Source organism: Delphinus delphis, chromosome 19 (assembly GCF_949987515.2).
Source record: "Delphinus delphis chromosome 19, mDelDel1.2, whole genome shotgun sequence".
Taxonomy (NCBI): domain Eukaryota; kingdom Metazoa; phylum Chordata; class Mammalia; order Artiodactyla; family Delphinidae; genus Delphinus; species Delphinus delphis.
In genome coordinates this window covers 25,088,540-25,113,339 of record NC_082701.1, presented here as the reverse complement: position 1 = coordinate 25,113,339, position 24,800 = coordinate 25,088,540, and the positions used below count along the sequence as shown (strand labels likewise).

At 47.5% G+C, this 24,800-nt stretch overlaps 1 protein-coding gene across 1 annotated transcript; it reads left to right on the top strand.

Moving 5' to 3' along the window:
- Window positions 1–16,458: 16,458 nt before the first annotated feature.
- ANKRD40CL (ANKRD40 C-terminal like) lies at window positions 16,459–20,302 on the top strand. The gene is given in 5 exon segments (XM_059996626.1): window positions 16,459–16,598; window positions 17,930–18,147; window positions 18,946–18,974; window positions 18,976–19,110; window positions 20,159–20,302. Coding segments are annotated over 5 exon segments (666 nt in total).
- The last annotated feature ends 4,498 nt before the right edge of the window (window positions 20,303–24,800 follow it).

The window sequence follows — 24,800 nt, the reverse complement described above, 5'->3', positions numbered from 1 at the left end:
CTGCACGTCCGGAGCCTGTGCTCCGCAACAGGAGAGGCCACAACAGTGAGAGGCCCGCGTACCGCAAAAAAAAACAAACAAAAAAAACCCTAAAAGTCTCCTCATCTCCCTGCTTCCAGTCAGTCTCAGGTGCCAGTGACCACATGCAAAATTCATTTTGAACATGGTTCTCCAGACTGGTTTTTGGCTTCCTGCCCTCAGGCCATCCCTCTGGATGTACTAAAGGACACCGGAGGCTCACAGGCCAGGAGGAAGGAGCCCCTCCTTACTCTGACCTGGCTCAGGGCCGAGGCTTAATGGGCCTTCGCTGCTCAAAGGGCTGTTGAATACGACTTCCTTCTGTCTGCATCTACAAGCAGTCAACTTTCCCAACCAAGGCCCCAGGTTTCTGGAACCTTTCTGTTTCACTTTAGTCTTGCTCGCAAACCAGCCAGTTTTTGCCTGGGTTCATCTTATTCCTCTAATACCTTGCTAAATACTGTCTGTGACAACCAAGGCTCTCTGTGACAATCTGCTTTACAACCGCCTGCTTCCCCGAGAATGAGGACAGGGGCTTGCTCATCTCCAGCAACTGTCCTACCACAGGTTTTGCCGCCGCAAAGCACGGGTCTCCACCTTCCCGGACCCGCAGCGGTCTCCTCGCCACCTCCCCCACCGACACAAACCAGGGCCATACATTTCAGATTTTCACGACGGTTTTTAACTCCGGGTTTTAACCCCACTCCTGGGACCAATTTCTGTCCTAAAGGAACACTAATTCATACAAGAGATAACCGCCCCCACCAAGTTTCATTTGCTAAACACACTATAGGTTTATTTTTCACTCGTGTTAAAAGGCAAGCTAGGCAGCAAATGACCAGGGACCTCCGTTCCTTGCGGTCATTCAGTGACATAGACATAGACGTGCTCTTCTCAATACACGGCTTCTGAGGGAGACGCGGACACCAGAGCCCAGGCAGCAGATTAGAAGAGAGCAGAGGTTGGCCTGTGTTTGTACACGCAGTTTTATTGGAACACAGTCAGACCATCATCTACATATTGCCACAGCTGTTTTCATGCTACAGGGACAGAGGCGGCCCTTCTGAACCATCACAGAGGAGGCTGTGTGGCTCACAAGGCCTAAAATAGTTACTGTCTGGCCCTTTACAGAAAAAGGCTGCTGACCCCTATGGTAGGGGACTGGTGACCAGAATGGATGGGATGGGCCAGGTCTGCGAGTGGCATCAGCCTTCACTCCATTGGCCAGAACCCAGCCACATGGACAGGGCCGCACAACTGTAAGGGAGGCTGAAAGTGTGTTCTCAGTGCGGCCCCAGAAAGCAAGGGAAAGAGGCAGAGTTACCATCCAGGCTTCCTCTGCCACAAGCACCCTCCAGGCCCTGGTAACCTCAGACTCAGCATTTCTTCTTCCCAGTCCACCTTCTTTCCTAAACTTCAGATTCATATTTCTAGCAGTGTGCCAGACTTCTCAAACAGAACTTGATCCTTTTTTTCCCCCCAAATCTGTTTCTCCTTCTGTGGTTCATAATTCAGTAAATAGTTCATCATTCACTCAAGTGCTTAAACTAGAAACCTCAGGATAGGCCATGACCTTCCCAGTCCCTCAGTCCCATACCCACACTCTCCACGTGCATTTGAACTTATGTCTTCCAAATCGTACCCCCCTTTTCTCTGCACCCTGCCACGGCTCTTGTATTCGCCTCCTAACTTGTTGCAAGGACCCCAACCACCCCTGAACCTTGCATACAATGGTCTGAGTCCACTTCTTCAAAATCTAATCGGCCTACATTGCTCCCCTGTGTGAAATTCTTGCTGTCCCCAAAGGACACAGGCAGGTCACCTGAGGTCTGCCTTCTCTGCAATGGCAGGGCTGAGAGGGGAACTGTGGCCTGTGAGCCTTCAGAGACTCCATCCTCCACTCCCCATACTTTGCAGGATAAAACTCCAGGAAGCACAAAGAAAATTCTTTGCATAGCAGAAACTCTCAAACCAGTACAGAGGGTGCAGCCCCCTTTCCAAACTCTCAGAGAAGAATCTTGCTGTGGGCTGAGTAGTTTTGTTCTGCAGGGACACAGTCATGCACCTCTCGCGGGTTCTCTGTCCCTGTGCCTCTCCATTTCTACCTGTCTGTTCGTCAGAGATTCCTAATACCCGGAGCTTGGGAATGAGGACATTTCCACAGGGCCTCCTCCTCCAGGACAAAGTCCCTCCCAAAGACCCCCGAAGATCACTCCTCTTCTCTCCCCTCTCCATGACACGGCAGCCTCTTTGGGGGACAAAGAGAAGCAAAGTGGGGCTGCGGTCCTCCTCAGGAGTGTGAGTGGTGCTGGGTGGCTGCCTGGGTGACCACCCTGCCCAGGTGTGACTGCCCCAGCAGTCCCCCTCCACCACTGTGCTCTGTTTCCTTGTAACACGCATCCTTCTCTGAAACAATCTTATCTTTTACACGTGTTTGCTTATTCATGGCCTGTCTCCCCCACTAGAAAGCAAGGTACCAGATCAGAGTGGTGACATTGTCTCTCTCTCTGCTGTTTCCCCAGCGTCCAGAAAAGTGTCTGGCTTATCCTTGGTGCTCAGTAAGTTTTTGCCGAATCAATGAAGTGGCTAGTGACCCTCTAAGGCCTCTTGCTTCCCCCACACAGTAGAAGGTGGGGGACCCCTAGACCCCACACCTTCCTCGGTCGCTCTGTCCAAGTTCCAGAGACCGTCTCCTCCCAGAGGACATTTGACGTCTAAAGCTGAGTTCCCACCTGGAACTTCCCATCTGAGCAAACAGCAGCTCCATTTCCCACTTGTTCAGACCAAAGCATCAGCCTTCCTTGACTCCCGCCTCCCTTTCCTCCAGTGCATCGGCAGATCCTGCCGGGACCACCTTCAAGGCGGATCTGACCCTGACCCTGACCCCCGCCATGGCCCCATCACTATCACCGGCTCTCTCCTTGATGACTGCTACAGCCCCCCCACCCCACCCTCCCGGGGATCCCCACCTCCCTTGCAGGGCAGCCTTTTGGAAACATAATTCAGCCCTCTGCTCGCCACCCTCTTACAGCTCCCTTCACACCTGGAGCAGAATCCAGGTGCTCATTAGACCACAGAGCCCCACGGCACCCCGGTCATCGCCACAGGCTCAGCGCCTTCCTCCCGGTTGCAGGGCCCGGGGCCTCTCGCTGCTCCACAGGCTTACCCGGCACCTCCTGCCCCAGAGCCTCTGTGCCTGCAGCTGCCCTGCCCCGAACCTGTTTCCCCACACACCCCGTGGCTCGCTCCCTCCCCCATTAGGGCTCTGCTCAAACATCTCATGGCAAGGCCTCCCGTCGCTGCTCCACCTCCAGCAGGGCCCCTGCCTCGTTTCCTCACCTCCCAGGCCTCACGGTGCACTTCGTAGCGCTTGTGTCTATTGATGGTATGTCATCGCCTACCCTGCAAGCTCCCAAAGGACAGGGGCCTGTCACTTTACGTGCCGCTGTGCCCTCAGCGTCCAGAACAGGGCTTACCACACCTCAAACGCTCAAGAAACAGTTGTTGAATGAGAACAGAATGGTGACTGAAGGAGGTGGGTCCCTGTGTGGGGGATGGGAGTGGGGATCCGGAGCTCAGGTCCCTGGTCTCAGTCAAGTGCACAAGGGCCCTAGTCCTCGGCCCTCCTGGCCTCCTCACGTGTCCCGTCTACGGTCCTAGTGCCCCTCCCTCCGACTGTGGACTCAGTCCTGTGACTGGTCAGCAGGCTGTGAGCAGAAGAGGCACAAGTGCAGAGCTGTGCATTTCTGCCTCTGCCCTCCAGTTCACCACGAGAACACGCCGGGGCAGGCCTGCGGCTGATGAGGGACCCACAGATATATGTGCAGAGAACATTCTGGGCTGGGCCGAAGGAACAGCCAGTGCAAAGGCCGGAAGGCAGGAGCTTGCCCGGTGTGCTCGAGAGACGGCAGGCTGGCTCTGCAGCCCAGGGAGGGAGGGACAGCCTCAGGGAGGCCACGGTGGCCAGAGCACAGAGGACTTTGCAGTCCCTTGTGAGACTCGGGCTTTTTCCTTTGTGAAATGAGAAGCTGAGGCAGGTGTGACGGTTTTAGTGCTGGTGAGAATAGATACAGGAATGTGGCAGAAGCGCGGAGACAGGGGGCCAGAGGATGTTGCAGTGATGAGCCCAGGCTGGCCACCATGGAGGTGGGGAGAAGAGGTGGGATTCTGGCCACTGGGAGGTTAGAACTGGAGGATTTGCGCAAGGACTGCAGGTGGGGGTGAGCCCACGGGAGGAAGGGGGTGTTCTGAGCTGAAGACAGCATGGAGACCCTGCCCGAACGCCTTGGCATCCCTCCCAGAGGCCCCCTCTCCCCCTTCCAGCTGTACTGGCCCTTTTTCCATTCCTCAGACACGTTCAGTTCTCTCCTGCCTCAGGCCTTCGTCACTTGCTCTTGCCCCTTCTCCCTTGCTTTGCCTGGTTAATCCTTGTCATTGGGGTCACGGCTTCAAAGCCCTTCACAGAGACCTTCCCAGGACCCCCACCTATCCCTATAGATGATCAGTTCTGTTATTTTTTCTCCTCCCACCCTGCCCTTCCCCTTTCCAGTGCTCATTGTAATCATGTACATAGTCCTGTGTTTACTGGTTTAACGTCTGTCTCTGCTGGATTACAGAAAGTAGAGCCCCCTCCCAGCCAACCTCCAGAGACAGGCTGCCTGCATTCAAGTTTTCTTTCCTCCCGTTTAAACCCATGCACATGTGAAGCTACTAAACCATCCATCCTCAGCTTCCTCCTTGGAAGGATGGTGGTAACTAAGACCCAATGAGATCGTCGATGTAAAGCACTTAGCTCAGTGCCTGGGACATAGTTCAATACATGTTAGCCACTACACTAGCCATGGTAAGAAGACTGGTTTGAGAACTATCTAGAAGCGCTTAGCCTGTTTACATGACTTAACCAGATTTGGCAAGCTCTCTGAGTGGTGTAAACAAGCAGCGCTCCAGGTATCAGGCTGCCTAGAGGAGGCAGGTTTGAAACTGCCCCTTGGCACACGCACAATTGGGGAAATAAAAGAGATGTATGGCGTTTGTTGTTTTCCGTTGCTTAGCAACCAAACCCGGGGTGGGTGGGCGGATCCCTAGACAGGCAGGAGGCAGGGTTCCCCTAAGGAAGCCGGGGGAAACCAAACTCCCTCTCCCAGATGCCTGCACAGAGAGCTTGGCCACTCAACCTGAACACATCTTCCCGCCTGGGACCAGAACACCGATTGAGGGTCACAGAGCAGCTGGGACCATTGAGGTGTTTCTCCTCTGATGTTGGGGGCCCAGCAGCCAGCGGCAGGGGGTGACCGTGACGTCAGCAGGTCCATCCTCACTAGTTCCGCCCGTGGCTCTACCTCCCAGCCTGCTGGGTTCCTGCCCAGTTGATACGCCTGGCTCTCCAGCCTATCTTGTGATGCTATGGGCCACCCATCATCCTTCCAGAAAATTCCTTTTAGGCTGTAGTTCACTAGACTTGTTTTCTGTTGTTTGCAACCAGGGATGCTGGCTTGTCTGCCCTCCAAACAGGCCGAGTACCAACCCTCAGGAAAGCCCGATCAGCCCTCACCCTGGCTCCACCCTACACATCACCAAGAGCACAAAACTTCCCTGGAGTGCCGCAGCCACGTGTCAGCCTGCACTCAGAGAACCCGGAAGAGAGGGTAAAGGTGTCGCTGGCTATTTGGAAATATCAACCAGGCTTCTTTCCTAGGATGTCATACCACCTTGCCCCAACGCAGATGGCAGTGAGGGTGTCCCCAGGACAGGGCTGTTCCTGAAGAACCGGAGAGAAGCAAAGGGAGCTAAGCCTTGAATACTGAGGTCCTTGCCTCAGTCAAAACACTAACCATGAAGGAGCATTCTCTTCCCACCCAGAGAATGGGCTGGAATGGGGAAGCACAGAGCTCAGGGAGGAAGCAGTTTGCTTCCTGGGTGAGGGTGTGAGGACACCACCCTCTCAGAATACCCAACACATATGTACATGTAAAGAGACCTGGAGGTGTGGCTTGTCTAGGCAGAGAGGGCTGGAGATAGCCCCCGCTCCACAGTTGCCCACAGAAGTGTCTGAGAGAGGGTTCTGGGCCCAGAAGAGGCTGAGGGTCAGCATGATATGATGACAAAGGAGGCTGGATGAACCACAGGCCCGCTCAGTGAATGCTGGCAGTTGTGGGCAGCAGCAGGGATGGAGGCCAGCAAAAGATGGTCCGTGGGGCCAGAGCCCATCTTCACTGATGCCAGCAGAGCAAATGAGAGTGACCAAGATCAGAAGCCCTCTCCCTACTGACAGCACTAGCTGGAACCCCAGGGAGAAAGGAAGGCAGAAACAAAATTGGCCTGAGGGAATCCTGAATTCTTTCAGAAAATGCTTCCACACCATGCAACATGGAAAACTGAGATGGAAATTAAAGTCAGTTATGGAAAGTAAAAATGTTCACACATCTGACTTTGTGGCCCGCGAAGTTTGTACCTACTGCAAAGGCATCCCACCCGCAGGAACCCCACCACGGTCACTGTCCAAGAGAGCAAAGGATGGACAGCCTGGAGAGCTTTCAGGAGATTTGTGGAGAGAGACACTAGTAGGATTTTGAAGCCTTGGTAAAGTGACTTGTTTTTATTAGTGCCTACTGTGTGTCAGGCTCCATGCTAAACACTCCATGTATTACTTCTGAGAGAGGTGGGAAATTATTCCCAGGTGAGGAAAGTTCAGCACAGAGGTATTGAAATGCATTGGGCTGATTTCCCACAAGACAGCTTAAATCACGGTGGCTGCAAAGATGGGCTCTTTGGGTAACTGGGAATGCTGCTCTGGGGCTTTAAACCCGAAGGTGGTTTTGGGAGAGATGGGAGGACTGGGAGGGACGAGGTTAATTAAAATGCCGAGTTCTTGGAGGGAACTCAGGCAGGAGTGGGGCGGCCCCTGGTGGACATCAGGGGAATGGCAGCTCGGTGGCTCCGACCTGACCCGCCAATGGCCCTGGATGGGAGGAGGGGGACGGGGAAAGGGAAAGGGCCCGCGAGGCTCCCAGCGGGTGCTGAGAAGAGAGGACCACGTTTTCTGTGGGGTCTGGACTTAGGCCCTCAGCCTGGTGACTGCAGTGGCTACTCCAGGGAGGTGTGGTCTGGGGAGGGGCATTATGTGAGGACAGAGAGGAGGAAGGAAGTAACTTTGGCTGAGCGCTGACCATATGTTCAGAAGAGACATGCTGACAACAATGGCATACACTTTAGAAACAGGCAAGGACGCACAGGCACATGCAAATCAAAAGAAAACCAAGGTCATGACCTGAAGATCAAAGCTGAATTCAACTCAGAAAGAAATCCATAGGACAAAGCAGATCTCTTTATAATGCTGAAGGGGGTAAAATGGGCACCAAATAACATAACATAAAAACAGAGGTATATTGGGCTTCCCTGGTGGCGCAGTGGTTGAGAGTCCGCCTGCCGATGCAGTGGACACGGGTTCGTGCCCCGGCCCGGGAAGATCCCACATGCCGCGGAGCGGCTGGGCCCGTGAGCCATGGCCGCTGAGCCTGTGAGCCATGGCCGCTGAGCCTGCGCGTCCGGAGCCTGTGCTCCGCAACGGGAGAGGCCCCAACAGTGAGAGGCCCGCGTACAGCAAAAAAAAAAAAAAGAGGTAGGTCTATATAAATCTGCTGTTCTTCAGTAGGGGCAATTTTGAGAAACCTTGGTATACAGTAACATGGAAAAATACCCACAATTAATTGTTCAATTAAGAAGGAAGTCCAGAACCACATTTATACCATGATCCCATTTTTTTCCCTAAATATATTTATGCTGGTGTACACATAGAAAAAATATTGGAAAATTTATACAGAACTGCTCATTCACTCATAATTCTTTTATTCATTCAACAAACATTGAGTACCTTGAGGTGCCAGGCACTGGTCTGTCCTATGTGCTGGGCCCCTGCCTTTGTGGGAACTCAGGGGATTCCTGGGAGGTGCCCAGGAAAACTGAATTTTCTACTTTCCAGGCTTTTGAGGTTTTGACCTTTTTATTATTAACCAGAAGCATTATATTACTTTGTAAATAAAAAACAACAAATACCATAGAAACCAACCAGCACATAGAAACAGATAGGAAGAAGCAAGTCAGGGCAGGGAGAGTCCCACAATTCACAGCAGCAGGTAGGCTGGGCAGGTGATGGGACTCTCAGCTGCCCTTCTGCCTGAATCTCCTGAAGTGAGGAAGACACCCACAACCCTAGAGAATGAAAAGCAGCAGCAACACACTAGGGAGAAGCCCCACAGACGGCAGTGAGGATTCTCAGCCGCTTGAATTTTGTGGTGTAGCGGCACCATAAGAGACAATCCACCACCCCAACAAGTTATCCTAAACTCAAATCTCCAATCTTGTTCAGCCGCCCTGGGACTCTGCTTACCCACCCACCTTGCAGTTCCAGCACCATAAGGTGGTTAATAGCCAGCATGTCTGTTTATAAGTCAGCATCTTGCTCAAGGGAGCCTTCTTGCTGATTCAAAGACCAAAGAAAAAAAATCATCTGGCTACAATAGTGCCCCCCCCATCCCCAGGAAGCAAACAAAACAGCTGAGGGAAAGTGGCGCTAGCAGGTGAGGGGTCTTTGGTAAACAGAACTGTCCCTGAAGAAATGGAGGCCCCTGTCCTCTCCTGCCCCCTAGTGGTAACCCAAGGTTTTCATCTGGATTGGCTTCTCTATGGACACCAGGATTCCATCAAGCAACGACAATAGTAACAATTGATACAGAGCTCTATTTCACAGAACATATTTTTTTATATTCTATCCTTGCAGAACAGATGGAATCATTATCACCCATTGTATAGATGAAGAAACTAGGCTCAGAGAGAGTTAAGCAGATCACCGATGGCCCTGCATTCACAAGTAACCCAGTAGTACTCTTCCTCCAATGCCACCCTCCCTTCCCAAAGCTGCCATTCTTTTTATAAAGCCAAATTGTATTTTCAGCTGGGTCTCCAATCCTAGAAGGCAGTCTGAGGGTCTGCTAAGGGCCAAGTACTATTTAGTGGGTTCACAGTCTTGTCTCCCAGGAGCAAGTGTTTCCTGGAGCAAGCAGCCAAGTTGTTTTTGCCTGGTCCCTGTACCGTTAATCACAGAAACAGGGAAGTGTGTTGGTTTCAGTCTCACTCTTCATTGAAACCTCAGGTCTATTCAGGCTCAGTGGTGGCACTGGGCCTTCTGGGGGTACCAGGAGCTCTCAGCTGTCTTCTCCAACCACACAGGTGTGTGTAGGAGGCTCGTGAGGCTGCCCTCTGAACCACTTGCCTCAATACTTTCCTCAGTCATTAAACGTGTTTTTTCCTTCTTTCAAAGTAATATGTGCAAATAGATTTTTTTTAAATAATAAAAAACTTACAGAGGAGGATCCCCAAGTTTAGGAAACCAGAATCTTTTCTATCAGGCAGTAGGCCTGCCTGACCTTTGTCCCAGAGGGAGACATTATCTTTAGTATACTGGACAGTAAAGAAACCTGCCCTTTGGGAATTCCCTGGCAGTACAGTGGTTAGGACTCAGCGCTTTCACTGCCAGGGCCTTGGTTCGATCCCTGGTCAGGGAACTAAGATCCCACAAGCCACGCGGCATGGCCAAAAAAAAGAGAAAAAAGAAACCTGCTCTTTGCTCTGGAGAGAGACACTATCTCTAACTTTCAAGGTTGTTCACTATACAAATATTCTTGAACAAGTCCAGACAAAGACAGCCAATACCTATGCTCCACTAACTGCATGTGAGAGACGCATATAGAATTAATCTCCCAACAATTAAAAAGGCCTACTAACGGGCTTCCCTGGTGGCGCAGTGGTTGAGAGTCCGCCTGCCGACGCAGGGGACACGGGTTCGTGCCCCGGTCCGGGAAGATCCCACATGCCGCGGAGCGGCTGGGCCCGTGAGCCATGGCCGCTGAGCCTGCGCGTCCGGAGCCTGTGCTCCGCAACGGGAGAGGCCACAACGGTGAGAGGCCCGCGTACCGCAAAAAAAAAAAAAAAAAAAAAAGGCCCACTAACTGATAAAGCTAGAACAATAAAAGAATTCCACTCTGGCAGGATATAAAGCTCTCACACTGTGCCTGCCCCCAGTCAATCCCGGACCAGGTACCAGACAACTAGGGGCAGCCCTGACACCACAGAGCCTAATGAAATGACACAAAGTGGCCAATCCTACACCTGCTTAGCCTGATTACCCTACCTTTCAAACTTCCCATGAAAGGCTCTTGTCTACATTTTCCCCTCATTCCTTCTGCCTCCTGGCCGACCCTGGTGCCTCTCTGTGTGGCCCTGTGTGGCATGCCATGTCCCCTTCCTCTTGGGAACTGAGTAACAAACCACCTTTTTAACATCAGTTGTCTCCTAATCTGCTGGCCTCACCATACCTCAATGATAATAAAACCTAGATTTTAACATTTCATCTCTTACTATCAGATCGGAAAAGTTACAAAACTTGACAACACTGCTGGCGAGGCTGTGGGGAAACAAGTGCTCCCATGTGTGGCTGGTGGGAGTGCAAAATGGTTAAACATTCATGGAGGGAAACTTACTAGTATCTCCAGATCACTGTTTAGTGAAAAAAAAAAGCACAGTAGAAAAGAATGTTTACACCACCTTTTCTGTAAGAAAGGAATAATAAGGAAATATACATGTATCTGTTTTTCAAAAAGAAACACAGGAAGGATATGTCAGAAACTGAGGAGATATTTTCCTGCAGGGGATAGAAGGCATGGAAATGTCGAGTGACTCATCTCTAAACATAAATTTTTGTATAGTTTTGACTCTTAGAATCATGATAATGTTTTATATACTCAAATTATCAGTAAGGATTGGGAAGAACCCTAAAATGCAACTACAAACAATCAACCCAACTGTATTTCAAGTAAGCAATTCTGGAACTACTTGGTCTGTGTAACTGTCAGATTGAGCGAATGAGTAAATATATTAAAGATGTTAGGAAAGCCAGATTTCCCACTGTTGGAGAAGAGAGCTATAAAATGGAACTGGAGAAAGCTAGGGAGAACCCTTTGGTTTTGAAATGGAATTGGAAGTATCAGTATGAACTTGTGGTCTTAAATATATATATACACAGAAATATGTACAGACAAATGCGTGTATGCGTGTTCCTAGTTCTGTCCACTAAAAGGGTCTAGAAGCATTCTTCTTGGAATCCGCATAGGAATGCGTACACCGATTCCCCACTGAAAGGAAATGTGGCTCCTTGGAGAAATGACAGAATCCAGGGCTGGGGCAGGGAAAGTACAAGTTGAACACAGAACATCTTGATGTACCAGGAAGTAAGAAAGTGCTCATAGAATGATGGGTACGTGAAAGGATTACAGGATATGGGAAACAGCTGTAAGCAGATACTGTACATAATTGGGATAATCTGAGCATCAAAATAAATAATGGTAATAATGGATTATAACTCATTGAATAAAACAAGAATCCATGAGTCCACACTGATAATAATGAATGAATGAAGGACTTCCCTGGTGGCGCAGTGGTTAAGAATCCACCTGCCAATGCAGGGGACACGGCTTCAATCCCTGGTCTGGGAAGATCCCACATGCTGCAGAGCAACTAAGCCCGTGTACCACAACTACTGAGCCCACCTGCCACAACAACTGAGCCCACATGTCACAACTACTAAAGCCCACGTGCCTAGAGCCTGTGCTCCGCAACAAGAGAAGCCACTGCAATGAGAAGCCCGTGCACTGCGTCAAAGAGCAGCCCCTGCTCGCCGGAAACAGAGAAAGCCCACGTGCAGTAACGAAGACCCAACGCAGCCAAAAAATAAATAAATAAAAAAAATATATATACATATATATATAATAGATAAATTTATTTTAAAAAATAATGAATGAATGAGAAGGAAAGCGCTTTCTTACAATAGGATACCAAATTAATGTAGAAAGAATAATGGAACCAGAGCATCACCATTTTGCAATCATCACAGTAACAATCGATTGAAGTCAATATCCTCAGTGGATTCTGGAAACTAAAGAGTGAAGATTTGAAAAAGAAATAGGATATCTGGGGCTTCCCTTGTGGCACAGTGTTTGAGAATCTGCTTGCCAGTGCAGGGAACATGACTTCAATCCCTGGTCCGGGAAGATCCCACATGTCACGGAGCAACTGAGCCTGTGTGCCACAACTACTGAGAACAAGTGCTGCAACTACTGAAGCCCGCGCACCTAGAGCCCATGCTCTGCAATGAGAAGCCACTGCAATGAGCAGCCCGCGCACCACAACTAAGAGTAGCCGCCACTCGCCGCAACTAGAGAAAGGCCGCGTGCAGCAGCGAAGACCCAACACAGCCAAAAATAAATAAATAAAATAAAATTTTAAACAAAGGATATCTGTACGGTTTCACAATATCTCCCCATAAGTTACATATTAATTACAAAGGGAAAAGGACACACTTTACAATGGAAAAACCTGGCGGATACCTCCTTTCACAAGTGATTAAAGTCACCATTCCCTAAGATGGAACAAACCAAGATGTGCCTCCCATTATAATGCACTAGGAAAGACATAGCACTTTCGTGCTATTCCTGCCAAAGCACATAATTTGATCCTAATCACAGTGAAACACTGGACAAACACAAGTGAGGGACAAACAACAAAATAACTTGCTTGGACTTTTCAAAAATGTCAATGTCATGAAAAACAAAGAAAGGCTGAGGAACTTTTCTGGATTAAAGAAATTTATGAGACATGGAAATTAAGTACAATGCATAATCCTGAATGGGATCCTGGGCTAGGGAAAAAAAGCTAAAGAGGATATTGTTGGGTTAATTGATAAAATTTGATTATGGACTGTGGTTTAGCTAAAGGCATTGTATCAATGTTAGATTTCCTGATCTTGATCCTTGTATCTTGGATATATAAGAGAATACCCTTGGTATTAGGAAATACAGCCTGAAATCTTTAGTGATAAATGAGCATGTCTACAACTTACTCTCAAACTTCCTGGGGAAAATGTGTGTGTGTGTGTGTGTGTGTGTGTGTGTGTGTGTGTGTGTGTGTGTGTGTGTGTGTGTGTGTGTGTGTGTGTGTGTGTGTGTGTGTGTGTGTGTGTGTGTGTGTGTGTGTGTGTGTGTGTGTGTTATACACATATGCACGCATATATACCAGGGAAGAGAGAGAGAATATTAAAGCAAATGTGACAAAATGTTAACCATTGGTAAAGGGCATATGTTCTTGCAACTTTTACGTAAATCTGAAACTACATCAAAATTAAAAGCTATACGCCGACCCCCACACAAACGCTGATATGAAAACAGAAGGGCCCACTAATTGCCCAGCATAATGAATGAAAAAACACCCACACCCAGGCCTATGTGGCTGCCTCCCAACAAGCATTTTGCTCTTGCTTGTTAATGGGTCCTGATTTTTTTCTTTTTTTTTTTTTTTTTTGCTGTACGCAGGCCTCTCACTGTTGTGGCCTCTCCTGTTGCGGAGCACAGGCTCCGGACGCGCAGGCTCAGCGGCCATGGCTCACGGGCCCAGCCGCTCCGCGGCATGTGGGATCTTCCCGGACCGGGGCACGAACCCGTGTCCCCTGCATCGGCAGGCGGGCTCTCAACCACTGCGCCACCAGGGAAGCCCTGGGTCCTCCTGATGTTTAACATTAGACTTTTTACACTAGAGCATGTAATATTTTTATTTAAAAAATTTAAAAATAGAGGAATTCCCTGGTGGCCTAGTGGTTAGGATTCCGGGCTTTCACTGCCATGGCCCGGGTTCAATCCCTGGTCGGGGAACTGAGATCCTGCAAGCTGCACGGCACGGCCAAAAAGTAAATTAAAAAAAAAAAATTAAAGAAAAGAGAGGGTCCCCCAAAAGAAGAAAAAGTGAGGTTTGTGGAGAGAACACGTGCATAAGTGAACCAGTGAATGGGGAGTGGGCGAGTGAATGGACAGAGCAGGCTAGCGACGTGGGGACGGAAGAGGCTCCCTCTCGAAGCACAGGCACTTTCATCTCTGCCCTCGTGGCCCCATCCACCCAGGTGAGGGGTGCAAGTGGGCTCTGTTTATGGCTGACACACCCTAGCAGCTGGGCTGGCCAAAGTGCATTTTCTTTCCCTCCCTTAGGAGGTCAGGCCAGGCAGACCCGTGCTGCTTCCTCCTCTCTGCCGGGGGGGCGGGGGGGGGGGTCTCCTGCATTCTTGGCAGATGGGCACCAGGCATGCTGGGGAGGCTGCGTCAGGCTGGCAACCAGGTGGCCCACATCTAGCCCCGGGCCTGTGCCCGGCTGCCCCTGTGACTATCAGGGAGCACTTCCCTGCCTTGGGCCTCCGTTTCCCCATTTGCACCTTAAGAAGTCTGGTCAAATCAGTGATTCTCAACTTTGGCCACACATTAAAATCAGCTGGGGAGGACTTCCCTGGTGGAGCAGTGGTTAAGAATCTGCCTGCCAATGCAGGGGACACGGGTTTGAGCCCTGGTCTGGGAAGATCCCACATGCCACGGAGCAACTAAGCCCGTGCGCCACAACCAGAGAAGCCCCCGCGCCTAGAGCCTCAACGGAGAGTAGCCCCCGCGCAGCAACGAAGACCCAACGCAGAAATAAATAAATAAAATCAGCTGGTGACCTTTTAAAAATTCCAGGGCCCAGATTGCACCCCAGACCAACTAAGTAGGACTCGTCAGAGGGTAGGACCAGGCACCCGCAATTTTTAAGGTTTTGCAGGTGATTTCAACGCACAGCTAAGTTTGAGAACCTATGGGCTCTGATCTCTGAGGTTCCCTCTAGCCTTATGATGCTGAGGCCCACCCAATGCCCTGTCCTGTGACACTGGAGGGTTAAATGATATGGGAGAGCCACCCCGAACATGTGAGTTCCTACCTTCAGCCCTTTGAGACAGCAGCCCTGCCCAGGACTTTGCCCAGCCCCATCCACCCTTCAATGAACCTCCTGCTCCAGCCCCTGCCTCCTCCATTTCAATATTTGGAATCAGGGATTCAGGATCCTTGCCAAGGCGGAGTCCCCCCCAGGTACAGGCCCGGGTGTTCCTGCTTTCTTGTCACTCACAGATGCTGAGGAAGGGGCTGGGAGAAAGGGGAGTGAGAACTGGGGAGGAGGGGCAGTCTGTTCAATCCGAGATACTGTTTGGCTTTTCTCATCCCTTGAGGTAATATCTGCTAACCTTTTCCAAGGAGGGCTGTACCAGCAAAGCCTCCCCTCCCAGGGGCCCTTGGGTAGGTTAGCCTGCACTGCTTCCCCATAGACACAGCCCGAGGAGAGAGGAGAGACCCTTGAATTTCAGTCCCTTCCTTCACTTGCAGCATCCTGTACAAATTAAATCATACAACACACCTGAGCCTTCGTTTGCCTACCTGTAAAATAGGTCGACCCTGCCCTATCTTACCAGCCAATGACAAGAACATATTGTTTCACTGCAGATAGATGCGCTAAGGCTTTAGAACATGTTTTTTATTTGATTGGGAGCTCAGCATAAATGCTAGAGGGGCTGCTGATCTGACAGACCACAGAGCTGACCCATGGCTGAACCCCAACAGGACATGAGGGAGAAGTCTTTAATTCCTGTTTCCAACATGGTCCTCAAGGATAGGGGAGGGGCCCGAGGAAGGGAGGAGCAGGGTGCCCTCCCCCAGTCTGCCCTCCCCCAGTCAAGAGCAGAGCAAGTAGACCAAGGGTCCTTTCAGGGGGAGGCAAGTATCAATAGCTGTAAATTAATAACAGCAGCCAGCAAACACTGGTGCTCACTGAGTGCCTGGAGGGGTTGTACTTCGTTCACTTTCTCATTTCCTTCTTACAACCTGTGAGTTGGAGATTATTAATCCCATTTTCCAGATCAGAAAACAGGCTCAGAGAGATTAAGTAACTTGTCTAAGGTGTCACTGCTACTAATAGCATAGGAACAACAGATCCAAATCTGCCCGACTTCAAAGGGCATGCCTTCTGACCTCTAAGAGGCCCTGTCCATCCACAGGGCATCATGACCCGACAGATTCATCCGAGAATTAAACGCTTTTACACGTGGTAGGCCAAGCTGGGGGACATCTCACGCTCTGTGTGGGGTGAGCAGTGAAGGTGTGCGGAGGGCATCATTCCAGTTCAGGTACCTGGGGGGCTGAGGCTCAGTGGCTGCAAGGTTGTCTCCCAGCCCAGGGCAGAGCTCCCTCCACGGCCCAGAGTGGAAGGGCACGGACTAGACTGCAGATCCCTGCCCCAGGGGTAGGGACATTATTTCTGTCCTGGGAGAGGGCTGCGCTGAGCGAGAGCATCTCATTTCTGGGGGAGCATTTAGCAGTGTGGAAAAAGCACGGTTTAAGCCCTAAGCAGGACTGGCTTCATGGGCCTGAGATCAGAGTAGTTGTGCAGGGCCCTACATGAAGGCCTCACGCTTGGGATTAAGTGCTCTATGGTCGCTGGCTCGAAAATTTTAATATTTAGTTTGTTCTGTAAGTGAAATCAGACGGGACAATGGAGCATGTGCTGGGGGACTGGGAACTGGGAGCTGTGGTTCGAATGTGTGGTCCCACTCTCAGTCCATCGTGCTCTAACCGCTACCACTCCCTCATTCTGCTGTCACCTTCGGCCCCTGGCAGCGACTCAAGCAACAGGCGGGCAAGGCAGGGCTTGCTCTGAGGTCCACTGAGCAGGGAAGCGAAAAGGGCTGGGGTCCCTCGGCCACCCCCATCCAGATACCACCGTGTTCAGGTGCGGAGGGTGCAATTCCCTGGGTAGCCATTTTGCACTGGGCCCCACTTAATTAGTAGGTCACATCCAGGTGCTGCCATTTCCTAATGGAGCAACTCCAGCAAGTTACTTCACCTTTCAGCACCAATTTTCTTGACTGAAAATGGGAATAATGTCTACACCCCATAGGATTCTTGTGAGCACAATGAGGTTTCTGGTCCCTCCCCTCCAAAATGCAAGTCTGATTATGACAGCCTCCTCCTGAACCCTGTCTAATGGCTTGGCATTGTTCTAGAATAAAGGCCTTTCGCCCATACCAGTACTGTCCAATTAAAATGTTATGTAAGCCACATATGTAATTAAAATTTTTCTAGTAGCCACATTAAAACAAGACAGGTGAAATTAATTTTAATATATTTACTTCACCCAATATATCAAAACTATTATTTCAACACATAACCAATATTAAAAATGAATGAATTTTACATTTTTTTCTAAGTCTTTGAAATCCAGTGTGTATTTTACACTTAAACGCACATCCCATTTCACGTGACTAGTGGCTACAGACTGGGTAGCAGAGGTCAGTGGACAAACCCACAGTCTGGCGCACAGGGTCCCTCCCTGCCCCCTGCCCTGCAGCCATGCTGAATTGCTTTCCTTCCTTCTAAAGCGCCACTGCCTCCCCGCACAGGGCCTCTGCTGTTCCAGGGCCCTGGAAAGCTCTTCTCCCTCTACCCTATGGATCTGCTTAAGCCTGCTCATCCTTCAGAGGTCAAACACTTGCCCCTCAGGGAGATCTTTCTTAACTCCTTTCCAGGCTTTCGCACTTTGGTGTATCTTGCCCTTGCCATGCCAACTGTAATTTCACATTTGCTTGAGGTCACTTGATTAATATCTCTCTCTCCTGCTAACTTGTAAACGCCAGGACAGACACCACTTCGGGTTTTTGTTGTTTGAATCATCGATTTCCCCAGGGCTTAGCACAGTGCCCAGCACAGAGCAGGCTTTGGTTGAGAAAACTCCTTATAAAGGGACTCTTCTAACTGTATAACTCTGCTAAAGAACTGGAGACACAAAGCTCTCAGTGCCGAATATATTTAAGCAGAAACGAGTTAAGTGCACAGATTATAAATATTTCTTCCTCAGATTACATACCATTCAAAATTACTGTCTCAGTTCCTTTTCATGATTTAAATGGTGATTAAGGAAAATTACTCTTCAAGTCTGAATGTAATTACTGCCCTTTTCGTGGCAGTTCTTCCTGTAAGGAGGAGCTGCCGCAGGGCAGCGAGTGGAGATGCGGCTCTATCGCCCCTCGCCTAACTGGCAGATCTGGAGAGCTAAATGCTGTGCTGCTGCTCTCTCAACTCTCCTTCTCCAATTCTTTCTCAGGTGAATATACACAAGAAGGCGCAAATCAACAGTTGCCAACTGACCCAGGTGACAATGCCAAACCTGATGACATCTGCCTAGGTGAGGTTTCGGCCCTGACACCATGTCGCAAAGCCAAACTCACCATCTGGCTCCCTCCACCTTCAGTCGAAACTGCTCCTTCTTACAACAGTTAAGCTTTTTTTGTTTTGTTTTGTTTTTTTGCGGTACACGGGCCTCTCACTGTTGTGGCCTCTCCCGTTGCGGAGCACAGGCTCCGGACGCGCAGGCCCAGCGGCCATGGCTCACGGGCCCAGCCGCTCCGCGGCATGTGGGATCCTCCCGGACCGGGGCACGAACCCACGTCCCCTGCACCGGCAGGCGGACTCTCAACTACTGCGCCACCAGGGAAGCCCAACAGTTAAGTTTTAAGACTCACTCAATGCCACTGTCCCAGAAGATGGTAGAATTATCCTATTTCTCAGCCTACCTCTCACCTTGAAGTCCCAGGTGGTTATCAACAGAATGATTTACACTCTTAAGAATACAGAGCCCCAGGGCTACACGTTTCCTTGAAGCTTTACAAATAGCCAACAAGGCACAAACAACGCCTATGTATTGCCAAGGGTGCTGCATATCACCCACTGCATATTTTAAATCCTAGCCTGGCTTCAAACTGCAAGCCTTTTGGTGGGTATGATGGGGCATACACCCCAGAGCTTGCCCAGCATTCCAATAAAAGCTTCAGATAATTGTAAGTTTATATTTGCCTATAAAAGCTCCAGATCTACTTATTATTCAGTTCTTTTGCTGTAATAATTGATGTTGAAAGGCTTTTAAATGAATGTTTTGTTTCTTTTACGAATAAATTTGTGGGTGATCCAGAGCTGGTGCTGAAAGTCAGAATTCAGAGCCACAAAGAAAATGCATGACTTCACTCAAGTTGAACTGGATAGACAAGAGCTGAGTTACCAAAATCTACTAAAAGTGAGCTGCTGTGAACTGGGGATTAACCCTGAGCAAGTGGAAAAAATCAGAAAGCTACCAAACACACTACTCAGAAAGGTAGGGTTTACAAGTTTCTAAATAGAGACTGGGCTCTAGGTGGGTAAAATTATGTCCTGTGAAGCCAATCACTAGCTCCTGCATTACTAATATGAAAACAAAATCCAAGACACTGGAAATTCCGGCTGCAGGACAGCCAAACACGGTAACTAGGTTATTTTCAACCTGGTGCTTCTACAGATTTGCATACGTAATTCATCAACCCTTTTAAAATTGTCTGAATTACAACTAACACCCACATTTAAGACCCTAGTTCAACATGGCCAGCCTCCAATCTCTACAAAACTGACTGGTCCCCAGGACAGAAAATACAAACCCATTCTTATCTACTTAGCAACAGTCAGCCTTTGCAATCTCAGGAAACAAAATTTGGGGCATTTTAATATATTTTCCTGATTCAAAATACAAATCTCACTTTTTAACTTCAGAAGAAAATTCTCATTTCTTTGGGCATTATTTTTTTTAAAAAAGCAACTTTCAAATGCCTTTAGCGGGGCTTCCCTGGTGGCACAGTGGTTGAGAGTCCGCCTGCCGATGCAGGGGACACGGGTTTGTGCCCCGGTCTGGGAAGATCCCACATGCCGCAGAGCAGCTGGGCCCGTGAGCCATGGCGGCTGAGCCTGCGCGTCCGGAGCCTCTGCTCCGCAACGGGAGAGGCCACAACAGTGAGAGAGGCCCACGTACCACAAAAACAAAAACAAAAACAAAAACACGCCTTTAGCAATTCTTATTGGTGCCTTGGCTAACAGTATATTCTTTGTAAACTAAAAGTAGTGGGATGATCATACTTTATAGTTTTTTGTTTTTTTTTAATGCCCTGGCCTAAAGTTTTTCTTCAAATTGGGACTTATTCCCTTTGGAAACCTGCAACCACATGGACTGGGGGAAAAAAAAAAAGACACACGCACACAGAAAAAACAATTCTAAACTGCTGACTTAGTTTACCATGAATAGACAGAAAACAATGCTTGGCCAATATTATTAAGCCTTTGTATCCTAACTTCACATGTATTTATGAACCATTATATAATTTCTTTTCCATATTAAGGACAAAGACATTCTAAGACTACGGGACTTTCAAGAAGTAGAACTAATTTTAATGAAAAATGGAAGCTCTGAACTGATAGAGCACACACCATCTCTGTTAGAGAAGCCCTGCTACAACAGCAATGCTGCAAAAATGACATCTTAAGAAATCCCAGAAACAAAAAACTGGAATTAGTATTTTGTAAATAATGAAGCTGGATGTATGTACCAGTTCGCTAACTTCACATGTGTACTTATTACATTTCCTTGTTTGCAACTTCTCTGGGCTGGGAGAAGAGTACGTTCAAAATGCTTTGACAAACAGAAGTATAAAAAAAAAAATTGTAAGTATGATACTTATCAACGCAAGTTTAGTTTGTAAAGTTGTACCCCAATCCTGATCAGGCATAGGTATGCACTCCTGAGATTCAGTCAGGACAAATGGCCAGGGTCTGTTCACATGAACTCCATTAAGGGCAGGGTGAGCTGATGAGCTGGGAAAGCCAGGACCCCACTTGCCACACTGGTTCAAATATCCCAGTTTCTAAAACCATCTCTTACCATCATTTCCTTTTTACACACTTTTTAACTTACCTATGACTTAACACAAGTCATCTTTGAGGGTACTTTTAACATACAACTTGCAGAAAAGCCAAGGCACAGCATACAGCACTGAACTCTATTAAACAGGTGAAAAAATAAAACCAAGCTGGCACCCTCACTAACTAGCTCCAAGGTGGGTTATGATCACACCCCGTGCTAGGTTCTTCCCTACCACACCACCCGGAATCCTTCTGGGTCAACTTGCTAACTTCTAGTGCTTGTTACCTTGGAAGCCCTCATGCCTGACTCCATTTACCAACTTCCAACAAGACACACCACACTGTCACTTCTTTACACACCCGTGTGAAATGATCTCTAATCCTCATGGAACTGAGACCTTAAGGCTGATCTTTAATTACCAGAGACCTTCTGGGCAAGCACAATGTCTTGTCTCCTCCAGCACATGAAATAGGCCACTGTTCTCTCACCTCCAAATTCTTCATAGGTCACCTTTGATGAAGGGCGAAGGGACACTGAGGCATTACATCAACACATCGCAACCAATGCCAACAAAGTGGAAAATGTTCAGATTAGGGTAAAGTTTCAACCACTTTCCCCTTAAAGAGCAAACATTATTTAAACACTTCATGGTATTCGTATTAAGAGTAGAACAAGGACAAAGAGCGGCCCCTCTGAGGTGACAATGTAACTTGAACAAAGGGAAGGACGTGCTGACAGGTCAGGAAAATGGCTCTTCTCACCTCAGCAGCTCCCCTTCCTGGATTGGCATAAATCTGACAGAAAAGCTTTCTTGGAAGCTGCTTACACAGCAGAAGCAGCATCAGCTCCCTGGCGGGCATCCAAATGAAAATAACATCAAGATAAAAATAATGTATCACAAAGAAAACATATATTTAGGCCCTGTTTCTAGCTTTCGAAGACTACAATTAAGACCCTAAATCTGGCACTTGAGAAGCAGTACCCTTTACATCTGCTACTCACTGAAGATTAATTTCATGAAACACATTGTTTACGTATGTTTAACTACTTACTACCTTCACCAAGACCTTTTCCCATTTTTTAATTTAAATTTTATTAAGAAATATCATACATACAAAACCACATACACATACAGTTTAAAAAAGAAACCACCCACCCAGCTTCAGCAATCACCACCAGTTCCTCTGAAGGCTCCTCCTTGCCCTTCATGATCTCCCTCCATCCCTCCAATGTACTGAATTGTGTTAATCATTTCCTTGCTTTCCATTTACCATATATTTAACGGCCTGGTTTTGACCTTCACAGAAACGGAACCACCGTGGATGTATTCTTCTGCAACTTGCTTTTTTCACCATTGAGACTCCTCCTTGTTCACATGTGCAGCTGTAGTTCAGTCTGACTTCTGTGTAATTCCTCTATAGGAATACACCACAATATTTATCCAGTGGACTGTTGGACGTTTGAAGTCTTTCCAGTTTGTTTCCATTTCCTTTTCTATTACAAACGATGCGGTTATGACATTTTTACATCCATCCCCTGGCACACAGGCATAGGAGTTTCTCTAGGGTATGTATCTAGGGGTGGAATAGCCACAAGAAGTTATGGCACAGTTATGCCAAACTGTTTTCGAAAGCTGTTGTTCCTAAACGTTTTTAAAGCTGTTGACAACTGATCTATTTGAGATGGCTGAGGGGAAGAAACAGATCAACTATGAAACTCTCAAACTGCATTTTTAAACTAGAAAATTAAAAAATCTAATACAACAATGAAAAATACATTTAATTCTCTTTTACTCGAAATGTACTTTTGAAAACTGCTTGTTTAAACTTGAAATTCCTATCTCCTATGTCTCAAATGTCTCTAAATATACTGAGTGAGAACAGCAAGATTCAGAACGTACGCTATACTATCATATACCCTAAAAGATTCACACATAAATGGTTACATCCCTCACCCCCACTTCCCCACAAAAACCACTTGGAAAAACAATTCTTAACACTAGTAGCTCCTGTAGAGGAGGAAGAGAGGGACAGGAGCAGAAGAGAGACAGATCACTAAACACTTCTGTTGTTTTTCTGAACCATATACAAGCATTACAATTGTCACACAAATTCTTAAAAAGCAGTCACCTGGGGTTCTTTCATAAACTAAAAATCAGTCCAAACTCAAACCTGAAAACCAACCCTGAAGTCCCATCCCACAGAAAATATACACAATTCTCAAGTATTTTTTTTTGTATCATGCACATTTAGAATGTTTAAAAACATTCGCACAGCTCATCTACAATGCATTTTTAGAAGCAAAGAATGTACACAAGCTCAAAAAACTTTCACCCTAAATTTTTGTTTTAACATCTCTAGAAACTTTTAATCAGGTAGCTGCACTCAACCTACATACGGTCAAAGTGTTCCCAGACCTTAGAAATAGGGCTGGTTATCCTCTGTGACACTAACTATATTGAAGGAACCAGACAGATCACCTGCAGGTGAGTAATGCTATAAGGAAAGAAGGTAAGCGTCTCTAGGCTGGCAATATGATTAGCTCAAGAAGGCAAGAAAGGTTTTAATTTAAATTGAAAAATTACTGTATTATGATCTGTTTGAAGAAAAAATGTCTTAACAAAAAGGGCGATGATGCAGTGTCTCTACCCTGCAGAAGGGAGGATGCCAGAACAGCAGACTCAATTACCACGTCCCCTTGAGAGGCACAATGGAAAGTAAGCTACCAGACCAGTACTACAGTTGACCAACTAAAAGTTCATCCAATTTATTTTAATTAATAAACTGTTCTTTATCTTTTAGTGATACATGCATAAATATTTACAAATTAAATGTCTGAGACTTACTTGAAAATCACAGGGGACACACACAAAGAGTAAGAATGGCCATTGAGTGATGGACTTTCATAAAAGTTAACTATACTTTCCTACTTTTGTGTCTTAAATTTTCCAAAATTAAAAAACCCTGATCGCTGATTCCAATCTTATCAAGTAATCTTCTGGTTAATAAAAATTGGCTCCCCTTAAAGGCTCTTCAAAGAGATGCATTAAGCCAACTGACAACTTTTTGGTCTACATGACAGAAATGTGTATTTCTTAGTGTAAATTAGCACATGGCCTCTATACTGGATTCTGTGAATTTGGTTAGTAAGAATAATTTCCTCTTGAGCCTGATAATTTTGGGTGTTGGGTGTGACCCAATTTCTAGATCTCCACAACTAAGGCCAGACCTTAGCCATGGACACCTCAAGGGACCAGGCCTCCCCCTCAAATCCTACATTAGCTTCAACAGTGATCCATACAGATGAAGACGATGAAGACTTCATGAACTTGTTTAGTGTACTTCATTAAAGTCAGTCAGCTACTGACTCTACATGAGGCAGAGCAGAGCAAAGCTGGCACTTTAATACCCTCATGGTGACTAAGTACCTTAATACTTAAGTAAATTTCTTCTGTTTTTAACACTTAGTAATAGAATAGGAATAGAATAGAATAAACTATCACTTTATGACCTTTATTCCTACAACCAAAATCTTGTTAAACTACACAAGGCAGTGCTTGGGAGGTGGTCGACTTTGTATTAGACTGATTCCCATCTTACATTAATCCTCACATGAATCATCTCTGACAAATTCAGAGATAACCCATCCATCTACTGCCGCATCTCCAGGATTAGCTAGGTAAGCCAGGAAAGCTCCGTCCCCATAGCATTCTCATACAAAACCTCTGAAGTGGCAGCTTCATTATTTCCCAAAGCTTGGTGGAGGGTATTTTAGTAAATTCTGTAGCCTATTATTATGCCTATTAGAATGAATACAGTGGCATAAACAGTAAGGTAGCGGACCACAAGGCAGAGACCTAGATTCCATGTGCTAGTTTCTCCACCAACATGGAGCCGTAAGTCACTGGGTGAGTCATGTAATGCACTAACTCAAGTTTCCCCACCTACAAACTGACGACAATATCTGAAAATTATAAAGCACAGAGAACTGCCATGGTATATGTAGCTGGAGCTACTATTTTTACACAGTCACAAGCTGGCTGTAGGTAGAAACGTGCTGCCAAATTTGCTGTACACGACCCCCCCACATCCCCATTACCTTAAGCATCAGTTTTAAAAAAA